This window comes from Blennius ocellaris (genome assembly GCF_963422515.1).
Source record: "Blennius ocellaris genome assembly, chromosome: 12".
NCBI classification, from domain to species: domain Eukaryota; kingdom Metazoa; phylum Chordata; class Actinopteri; order Blenniiformes; family Blenniidae; genus Blennius; species Blennius ocellaris.
In genome coordinates, this window is record NC_137661.1 from 14,356,562 (window position 1) to 14,368,023 (window position 11,462).

Sequence of the window (11,462 nt, forward strand, 5' to 3'; positions counted from 1 at the left end):
ATACTGACGGTCCAGTTTTATTTCTGATCCTACCACAATAAATCTTTGTGATCAAGACATTGCATCATTTTGGGGGCCAGCAAATAAGACTTTTCTAGTTAAACCAGTGCGACGTGCAGTAATCTATTGTCACTGATATTATTTCTTTTATGAATTGAAGCATGTGATACCTCCAAAAGCTACTATGAACCTTGTGATAATCCAGCATTTCTTTATACGTTACATGTAAGGTCCTGCAACACAGCAGAAGGTAACAAAGACAGTCCTTGAAACAGAGCAGCAACTTCCTGTGTACATTTTCAAGTCACAATATTAATGTCTCTGGGAGAAAGGAGGACGGCGATCCCAAAATGTGGAGTATTGTAGGGAACAGATCACCTTTTTTGATCCTAAAATACACCATTTGTCAGCTAGATGTTGTTTAGTCAAGGAAGCATGGATGATATCGCTGAGCATCATCTTCTCACAGATATATGCAAGTCCAACATTTCAGGTTCCACTCTTCTGCTTTATCCTGAAATAAAACACAGAACGTTTGTAAATATCGATATTTCTATCCTGAGTTCAGTTGCTTTAACGAACTGATTAATGAGATTGTCGGATTTTTTTTAGCCTATTACCCTTTCAGTATGACAACAGCCGTAGCTATGCAGGTATAAAGCATCCAGCTGGTTTCAACCAGTTGATTCAGTCTCCCTTACACTTCGGCTATGGAATGTTTGAGTTTTATTTGGTGTAATTAACTATTATTAGTAGTTCACAATTAAAAAAAACTGTAAAGTGACACCGTATCACATTGAAATCTTTTGAGTTCCCATCCACTCGCTCTCTTTTCTAACATTACATCACCTGAGCTTGAAAATCAAACGGTATGAATAGCTACTTTTTCTTTGGATTATCGTGCAAGCGCCTTTATTATGAAACAGATAGAAACATTTATAGACTTATACAATTGCAACACTGAGCCACACATTGATACATCTGAGATAGATAGATAGATAGATAGATAGATAGATAGATAGATAGATAGATAGATAGATAGATAGATAGATAGATAGATAGATAGATAGATAGATAGATAGATAGATAGATAGATAGATAGATAGATAGATGGATGGATGGATGGATGGATGGATGGATGGATGGATGGATGGATGGATGGATGGATGGATGGATGGATGGATGGATGGATGGATGGATGGATGGATGGATGGATGGATGGATGGATGGATGGATGGATGGATGGATGGATGGATGGATGGATAGATAGATAGATAGATAGATAGATAGATAGATAGATAGATAGATAGATAGATAGATAGATAGATAGATAGATAGATGATAGATAGATAGATAGATAGATAGATAGATAGATAGAGATTTTATTACTACCTTCATGTTTGAAGCGTTGTCCTCCTCAAAAGCCTTTATCTACAACTATTGATTTGGGTCTGCAGACATGAGGGGAAAGATGCACAGAGCAGAGACGTTAACCGTTGCAAAAGATTTGGCAATGGATGAAAAAAGAAAGAACTGCATTATTAGGGTAACAATATGACCGGTTTCTGAAAATCTGGTGAGCATAAAGCACCTCTCTGACTTTTTATTTGGACCCTGTGGGACAGACTGCTGCTCCTGCTGTCTCTTCTCCTGCTCCATCCTGCACACAAACACAAGCACGCAGACTTATTAAAAACAGAGTGGAAACCAGAGGCTCTCATGTGCAGCGAATCAATTCCTATGAAGGTTTTAAAACCAGTTCATTTTGAGACCAATCAGTTTTATGTTACCTTTCTTTTCGGGCTTTAATTCTCTCTTCATCAAATCTGGAAACACAAAAGACAGTGTTATGTCACATTGTTACAAACACAAACCATTTATGATGTCATAAAAGTATGTTTCAAGCAGTAGAACAGAAATCCTATTGTAATATTTGGGAGCAAATGAAAATAGTTCAATTTCATCTTTGCCAGTAGATATTCTCTCCTGTGTCTCAGGTTCTCCTCCCAGTGGTTGCAGATACTTACTGCACCACCGACTCGGGTACATGGACGTGCTCCATGGGGACGATCTCTGCCAGCTCCTTCAGGCTGTGGACGTACTGGATCTTATTCATGAACTTAACACTGCAGATGATAGCGAGAGAAGAGCAAGACAAGAGGGTAACTGGTTTATCTGTGGTTCTAGTGCAGTGAATTGTACATTCATTTGAAAAAGACAAACAGGGAAATCATGATTACCTATACTACGACACTATATGGTTTCCTCTGTTCTTTGTGATAATGAATAGTCTGGATGTCCTCCATCCATCCATCCATCTATCCATCCATCCAACTCAACAACCCCGAATTATCTGTCTATTGTTGATGGCTTTTGGGCTCCAAAGGCAATACAAAGCACTTCTCCTGATCGTTAGAAACTATTTATTTGAAGTGTCCCAGAGGTTGATGAAGCCCAGAGGTTAGAGAAGTAGACTTGGAATTGGATTTTTGCAGGTTCGGTTTCCATTGACCTTCATGTCATTATTGATGGTCCTTGAGCAAGTCCCTTGACTCTGACCACAGCTCCCAGTGTAGTTCAGGTTAACTCTGAATAAGGTGGGTTCAATTCAGAGAAGTCATTTCAGTAAGGAGTTTATTAAAATATGCTTTCTTTCATTTCTCACTTTGCTCTATTTGATCCTCAGTGCATGATGAGGTTTTAAATTTATGAAATGGATAAATAAGTCAGTTCTATATTCAGGCCCCTGCCTGTGCATCAGAGGACAGTTTTTTATTATCTACACGAGAAAACACTTCATCAGCCACTGTTCAGACCACAGCTGTGGTGAAGGAAACTATTTGGTACATTCACTGAAATTTCTTGAAATAATTATAGTTTATAGCTTTATTAAAGGACAAATAGGCTTTGGTGTTTATGTACAGTCTGAAACTTTATGGTTTTGCAATATTTTTTTTCACTATTCTGATCTGTCTTGATTACAGTTACAGTAAATTCATGTTGAAATACATATTTTTATAAGGCAATTATTAGTTTTATCGTCCATCCTTATTTGTATCATTGCTGCCTTGACACATTGCTTGCTGGAATCGACACCAGCCACCTTAATAGCTATTAAGTGGGATTGATACCACTGAAAATGAAAATATTAAACCAAAAACGGAATGGATAACCACAGTCAAAATGTGCTGGCAGGTTTGTATTACCTGATAAAAGGCCGAGATATAGCCAGGACTGTGCGTATGAACCACGTGGGATGAGCGATGACCAGGGACTTCAGGTTCTTCCTCAATCTATCACAAGCACAAATAAAAAAACACTCAGTATGGGCTGCTACGTCAGGCTATGGTCTCATTTACCATTAATACAATGTGAAAACAAAGACGTGGAGCATTACATGACGTTAAATCGATTTGAAGCGAGTCCAGCTATAAATGGGACAGTGAGCCACTTCATTTGTCAACCGACTGACAGCATGTGACAGCTTGATTAAGCTCCCTCTCATATCTGATATGGCCAAAGTCACGTGTATCTGCACACTGATTGAAACCAATGCCACTTATGAGCAGGCCAAGACTGAATATACTTCTTTTCTGAAAAAAAGTTATTTTCATTGCACAGATTAAAAAAAATAAAATAAAAAAGACACATCATCACAGTTTTGTGGGGCTGTGGTCTGTTGCTTCACCTTCTGTCAATCATTTGGTAGCATTTCTTCAGCCAGCTGATCCCAGGCATCCTACCCCGAGGTGTGGCTCCATTCATGTAGATGATCAGGTAGTCTTCAGCCACAAGCATCTCCAGGCTGCTCACCACATACCTGGAGGACAAAGTAGGCAGTGTGTTTTAGTTGACCTCAACTACTGTAGTCAGTGTGCGTTGGGAAAAGGACTGCGACCGAGAAACGTACAGGAAGAGGTTTTCCATGATGTAGTGGTAGTTTGGATAGCTGCTGTCAGGCAGGTAACAGGCTGAGAAAACAATGATGGCGTTCAGACCTTCTCCATAATAACCTGATGAGAGAAATTTTCAGTTAATATCAACAAGTCAAAACATCTGATGTTTGTAAGAACCTGGTGACAAAAATAACTGATACACAGTCTTAACAAGGTCATTTAAATTATTTACAAGCACGTCAGTCATCCCATCATTTGAGTTTTATACCTTAAGGAAATTACGTCAGACTTTGGAAGATGAAGGCCGTATCGCCACACTGACCTCCGTGTGTGATGACTCGGAGGTACGGTCTAATGACCTGCATGTCAATACGATGCTCCTGCTCTCCGATGATCACTGTTCTCCAGAGCCGTCCGTTGTTTGCATTTCCATCATCACCCACTCCCGAATCGTCGCAAGGACCAGCTTTGGCTGAGGCCACCGGCGTGTCGTCTACACATGCACACAGACACATTTAGCTTTCAGTTCAGCGAACAGCTGATTTTTCATGCTGCATTTGTTGTGATTGTGCAATAAAATCCAACCCACTAGAACATAGAGAAATCAGTGGAGTGTCAGATATGTTGTATTTGTGATGAAGTGTGAAGGTGCATGGTACACTGAATCTAATGTCACTAAGATGGAGGCGGCTGAGGAAATTGATATACACAATAAAAGCCAAATGTTAGTTTTAGCCAACAACCTTTTTGAAATGACTTCATTTTGCCATTTAACTCTCATTACAGGCTGTGAATTTGAGCAAGACTTCTTTGCTGTGATTGGTTACTGCACTGTTACTGTAGACTAGGTGATAATAGTTTAGGACAGTGGGCCCAAAATAATTGAAAATAGTATTTTTTTGGAAGAAAACATTCATTGCCTAACATATAAACTGATGGTATCAATTCTTACTGAAGCTTGATGATGATTTTTTTGTCATTATTTTAGAATTTATTGTCAATCAAACAAGTCTTTCTAATCTGTATCTCTTATACCAAAGCTTCTCAAACTGTAGAGAATGTCCTTCTTTGAGGCACCGGAGAGCTTCAGGGCTTTGGCAGCAATGTAAAAAAAAAACATAGGGGTCAGGAGGATGTCTTTAGCCAGCTTAATTTTTCTTTCTGATTTTTGTTTTTTTAATTTTTGTGGAGAAATCCTGTAAACGTTCATTATAATGAATGGACAGATGATGAAATGTCCATTCATTATCTGTGCTGCTTTATACAACTTAGAGTTACAGGGAGATTAATCTCAAACATGTTTTCTGACTGTGGGGGGAAACCAGAGTACTGGAGAAAAAATGTAAGTGCATGGGGAGAACATTCAAACTCTGGACAGGCAGACTCCACAGTAGAGAGTCGAACTGGGAAAACTCTTCTCTGTGATGCAAAAGTCCTAACCATTAAAGCACTGGAGAGTCAAACATTATTATCAGTAATGAAATATATTTTTGGCCTATTTTGACCTCCTACCTTCCCACTCCAGTTCGTTGCCATTAGTGATAAATTCCAGCGAATCGGTTTCATCCGGTGTATCAATGTCATCGACATTGATGTCCAGGTCGTCTGGAGTGTCCAGGAAGTCATCTGACAGCAAGGACCCTTCACTGTGATCCAAGGACAGGTTCATTTCTGGGGCAATCAACGTGCGACGTTTCCGGTGGGATGTGGTCACACCTCCACCACCTCCAGGAGGGCTCACGGTCAGAGAGTTAGGAGGAGCTGCAGAAAAGATTGGCGGGAGGTCTCATATGGAATTGCAATTCATGACACATGGCAGGGATGGTTTTTCTGTTAAGGATCACTCAGTGCTTACAGGCTCTGTCATCGGTGAGACCACAGGATGGATCCATGTCTCCGTATTCAGGTAGTGGTCTGGGAGGAAACATAAGCATGTTAGTATTGGGGGAACATTGAAGACACATTACCACTTCATTCAAGTAAAGGCACACTACAAAGTAATTAAAAAAATATATAATTACTCATTTATCTCCTTCACCCAAGTACAAGTAAAAGATAATAGGCTTTAGGTTTCACCGTAGCTTAATCATACAGTAGTAGAAAGTAAAAAGAAAAGAAACAGCATCAAAAGATAGTGGAGCCTGAACAGTGACCATATTTTCCAAACATATGAGTGAGGAGACACTCATATGACTTTGGGGGGAGACATGGCACAATACCTTTTACTGGGAGGTCTCATAGCAAGACAAAATGGTTAACAAAATTAAAGGTTTTCAGGTTAGTATTTATTAACATTCTAATTGTATTACCACATATTTGTGACCTCCTACTGATGGAATGAGCTGCATGTGGCCCCTGAAGTATAATGAGTTTTACGCCCCTGTTCCCATTGTTTATGAGACCTTTGTAATAGAAGTCCCTTGTTACATTTTGACATCGTACAGAGAGGATGCAACTTTAGTGGCACTCACAATAAAAGTTAAGTTGCTCAGCCCTGCTTTTGAAGGGTATTTGCTCACCCTGTTACAGAAATTACATAAAATAAAGACAAAATGTCTTCTCTGTGTCATTGTCGGGTCAGTTTAGCCAGAAATCTATATTGATGTAACAAAAGCAGCAAATGTGCCTGATAATTAAAATGAAGAGAAAATAAATTGAAGACTAAATTAATAAGCCTGTTTTAAAAATGTAATAAAGAAAAAGAAAAAGCTTACATAAAAGGCAGAGCTGCTATGAAGTATTTGGACTTTTGTTACACTAGTTTCCAGGTAAATATGTTCATGTTTGATGAATGTAAAAAAACAAAGCAATAGTTAAGTTTCACTTGTAAATGAAAAACGACCCTAATAAGTAGTAATCGAAGGCAAATGAATTAAGATGGAGTACCAGTCTTCTGCAATAAAAAGTAGCTTTAGGAAGGAATTAAATGAACCGTCAAGGTGGGGCTGTTGTCACTACTCTGACTAAGAACTAAAAAGAGGAACAAGCGGAAAAGGAAGGCATGGCTATTAACTTCTACCTTGAGAGAGATGAAGACTACAAATCTGCCAGGCAGGATGTGAGTCACATCAGGGAGGGAGGAGAGGAGGAGACACAGAGGAGGAATAAAACGCAGAGAAAAGTGCGCATCTGCATACAAACAAAGTGGTGCATCTTTGTTTCCCTTTATGCTACTTGTTAGTTACTGCTAACATCTTTCACATCAGAAAGGAAGTTAACATATGTTTCATATGTGTGCGCTTTTAGAGCATGTGCAAATGTGTGTGTCCATATACGTAGGTGAACAAGCAAATTATGCAAATCAGGTCACATGTGCTGACATGTACCTATGTGGTTTTGTGCCATCAGCAATAATATCCAGTCTGACCAAGGAGCAGTAAACATAGCCCTCTAATTAGAAAGTTATGGATGCGGGAAACTACAGAGTGGTGTTGATCAGCAGAGAGTTGGAGCTGCATTCCCGTGACAGCCAAAAACATCCTCCTCCCATTACGGAGAGGACAGTGTGAGACAGCATCTGTTCTTCCTCAGCCGCCAGCACTGGCTTCAGCACAGAGAACCAGGCTCTATTCCCAGAGGAGCCCTGCAGTGATTACTAGTCCGCTTCCTTTGTCGGGAATATAATCCTGCATAAAATATCACTATGACCGAGGGGTGTTTCTCTTCTTCACAAAAACAAGCTCATGTCTTTTATCCATGTTTATGGTCGCTTTGTCCTTCAGCTACAAACATCAATATGACAATGAGGCAATGCTGCTTACCTTCTGGAGCGAGCACGGGGCTGTGTTTGTCAAAGCCGATGCGAATGAGCTTTATTTTTAACCTCGTACACCTCTGTTATGGCCCTGCCTGCTAATTCCCAGTTGACTCAGCTGCTCATAAAAATACCGATGTTGATTCTACTGTGGTGATGGATTTGCTGCTGGCTGCTACTTCGTCTCCTTTCTGTCTTTAACCAGAACCTGCTACCATTTTCCTGGAGTGGTGTTGTTGATCAGTGAATGCTGTTGCGTCACATGACGTTGCCTGAGACCGTTTACTGGCAGGGCTGCACCTGCTCCCTGGCTTCCTGCCTCCCCATATGATGGAGGAGGAGGAGGAGGGGGAGGAGGAGGAGGAGGAGGAGGAAGAGGAGAGTGCACAGTGCTGATTTTCATCACACTTTCCAGATGCTATTTTATCTGCTCATTAAGTTCTGCTTCACAACCTCTTTATCAAAATCCTATATTTGCACTTGAAATGTATTTTGGCTGGCAACTATTATTGGTGAGCTATCGCACACAGTTCTTTACTGACAACCATAAACCTTTCCGGATAAATGCAGCCATCCACTTCGGTATCTACAAGGTGATTGAGCTAATCCCAGCCGACTCTGGGTGAAGACAGTGTATTCACTGCGCAGGCAGCAAATCCAGCACACAGGATGATTTAAAGGGACATTCTCTCTTTGACATGAAAGTGCTCAACCACTCCACTAATGTGCAATCTTTCTGTACAAATGATTTTATAATGAAACAATAATATATAGAGAGAATATACAGCTATGACATTGATTGCTCTACTAATATCTAAAAGGCACAGAGGAAGTCATCCCTTGAGAATATTAGCTGCTGCTCATATGAACCAGTTGCAAGGATCTATTAACTAAATGAAGCGTTAATGAATTTCAAATCATTAAATGTTTGCAAATAAGCTAAAGTGTGATGCGCCAAATAGCTGAGACAGACTTTATTCCACCTCACAGTGATTTTTTTCACCAGCAAACCAAGCAATGCCCATTAAATAGATATAAACTTTAAGTAAAGTCGAGTCAGTCACTCTCAATAATAGAGTAAAAACCACACCATTAACTCTGAACTTATACTTTCCTGATGTACTATCTTTTTCTGTCATCTTCAGTTGATGCTGTCATAAATTTCACATAAACAGATGAAAAAGCTGTTTATGACTCTTACAATCCATTGATGATTGAAACATCGGCACAGGTGGGGGTAATTAGTTTTTGGAGTTGCTACATCTGGTACACCTATGCTTATTGCACCTATATTACACTAATCAGTTCTTAAATATGTGCAATACATGTGTGGATTCTTTATTCCTTATGTGAAGGGAATTCCTGTTGAAATTTACAGAGGAAAGATGGCATGATGGGACAGCCCTTCTCCCATTCCCCGACTATGTTCTAATTTTGTTTTTATTTTGACCAAATCAACACCCTGCTTATAGACCTGAGGCACCATGCATGGTATTGTTCTTTCAGAGCTGAATATAACACAAATGCTTTCATGCTGTGGTCGTATTTCAGTGATCAGTGATTAAATGCTCAGTGGTGTGATGCAAAGGATGCCTGATGTGAGAAAAGATTAAATCATTTTGCATCAAGCTCTAAGAGGAAAGATTCACACAAGTTGCAAACAATCGTGTTGTGTTACAACTCGGCTCCACTAAGAAGGGTGTGTGTAAAAGTGGTCAAATGGAAAATGGGTGACTGGTGTGAAGTGATTTGAGTAATTGTAAGACCAAAACAGGTACAAAAAAAACAAAAGAGCGACAAACAGGTACTGGCAACAGAAAGGGAAATCAACGGGGGTGGTCCCTGCTTTACAATTCAGAATGAATTAATTACAACAGAAGGCTGCTTCTACTCTGGAAGGCCATTCTAAACAAAGTTGCAATTGACACCAATATGCAGGTCACACAAGCGAGCCTCCTGGCATTAAGTGGTTAATACATGTTGCGATGAAGCAATAGCTCAAGGGATCTCACCTGGGGAAGTCCTCATCCTGCCACTCGTCTTTCACTTCCATGTTCTCCATTCGTAGTGTCGCCTCTGTGGTGCCCATCCCTCAGAGAAGAGAGCAGGGGCCTGCAGGTGTGAGGACAAGTCGTTATCAAGCATGAACAGAAGGAAGGTGTCACAAATTGCAATTATACTAACTCGACAGTCAGCTTAGTGGCTGCACTGCAGGAGCTCGTGTTCAGTCAGCACTGGTGATTTTATCCAAATAATTGACTCTCTTTCATTACAGTTTAGGGGTGGAAACCACAGAGGGTCACGTGGTCCTTGTCCTCCAACCCACAGAAGCACATGTGAGAGGCATGTGACTGACTCGTACAGGGCCCATATCTGAGCTCAGACCCCCCCTAAAGTCAAATATCACAAAATTTCCTCCTGCATGGAATTCTGGAGGCCAAAGTAGAGGACAACTTTCAGGGCTAATCCCTGCTTCTCTGCTCATTAATCCTGCTGCACTGCTACCTTTTGATCTCCTTTCACAGTGGAGCATTAACAACGGCATTCAGGAAAGAACTTCAGACGACTTTCTTTCATTTGGACTTGAGTGGTTGTTGAGATATGATGTGCTGATGAGTGCTTCAAACAACTCAATGTCTACTGGCGGACTCACCGCATCAACACGTCATCCATACCTCACTTTTAACATTGTGTCCACCTGGGGGTGTATATTTAGGCTGAACTCTTTCCAGTCATGTATGATATCAAGGATGCCTGAGCAGGATTTTCTGTGTTTACGGATCTGATTTGTGGTTAGAAGCTCAGACTGTGAGGGAAAGACTGCACAACCACCAAATAGTGGACTAAACTGGTAGCACAGTCAGTCCATGATGGTTATGACAGCTGTGTAAAACACTGATGACAGTGGGAAATAATGCAACATAGGTTCTTTGGATATAATTACAAGGCGTGTTCTTTTATAGGTTATAAATAAATTGCTATAGGTCAAACAGATCAAGTGGTAATATAAAATAGTATAAGTTACTGAGGTGCCTGGAATATGCAACCAATTACATGTGCCACTGAAACCTAATTCATTCGTTGTGTTAATCCACTCGTAGCTTGAAATGAATTATCTTTTTTTTTTTTTTTTACAAAATCCATCAGCCAGAAATGGCTCCACATCACGGAGGAAATGGCCCCACAGCCTTTCTAGGTCACCTCAATGGAACATCCAGCTGAAACATAATGGCAATGAACAGCCTAATGCACCTGTGCAGCCTGCTGATTATAAACGTAAGGACATTATGCCAGTGGTGATACTCACATGAGCGATGTGCTTTCTCCTCACAGCCGCTCTCTGCTCTGGTGCACAAGCGCCTTTCTCCTCCTCTTCCCCAGTCACAGATGCAACGATTTCCAGGGAAAATGTTGTGATCCTCCACATCAACCAAATTGCGTGAGTGAGGCGCTGATTCCTCCTCTTTCTGTCGCATTAATTCACATGCACACACGCACACACACGCACAGACACAGTCGTACAGTGTCCTCGATGTCAACTGCTCGCCAGCAGCAGGTGTCTGAAGACAGGGGGCACCTCTGTTCTTTCCCCACCCTCCCCCTCAATCCTCCGCCTCTGGCCACCTTTGTTGAGGAAAGACTGGCCGTGAAGAGAGAGCTGACAGCCTGCCTCTCAGAGCTCCAACATCCACACGGCTGAGACACAAAATCCTTTTAACAGGAATGCATCTGCTCTGGCATCATGATCTCTCTCTCTCTTTCTGTCTCCCTGGTTCTCTCCTCATGCAGATCCCAATACCTCTGGAGTATCT

At 40.9% G+C, this 11,462-nt stretch overlaps 1 protein-coding gene across 1 annotated transcript; it reads right to left on the reverse strand.

The window, feature by feature from the left end:
• Positions 1-1,417: 1,417 nt before the first annotated feature.
• Positions 1,418-9,739, reverse strand: atcaya (ATCAY kinesin light chain interacting caytaxin a; the record flags this gene model as incomplete). Its single annotated transcript, XM_080505730.1, has 11 exons — positions 1,418-1,451; positions 1,592-1,660; positions 1,791-1,826; positions 2,028-2,126; positions 3,207-3,293; positions 3,689-3,820; positions 3,911-4,013; positions 4,219-4,389; positions 5,409-5,657; positions 5,752-5,810; positions 9,663-9,739. 11 exons carry the CDS (start codon positions 9,737-9,739, stop codon positions 1,418-1,420), a joined length of 1,116 nt encoding a protein of 371 aa, XP_080361856.1.
• Positions 9,740-11,462: the final 1,723 nt, after the last annotated feature.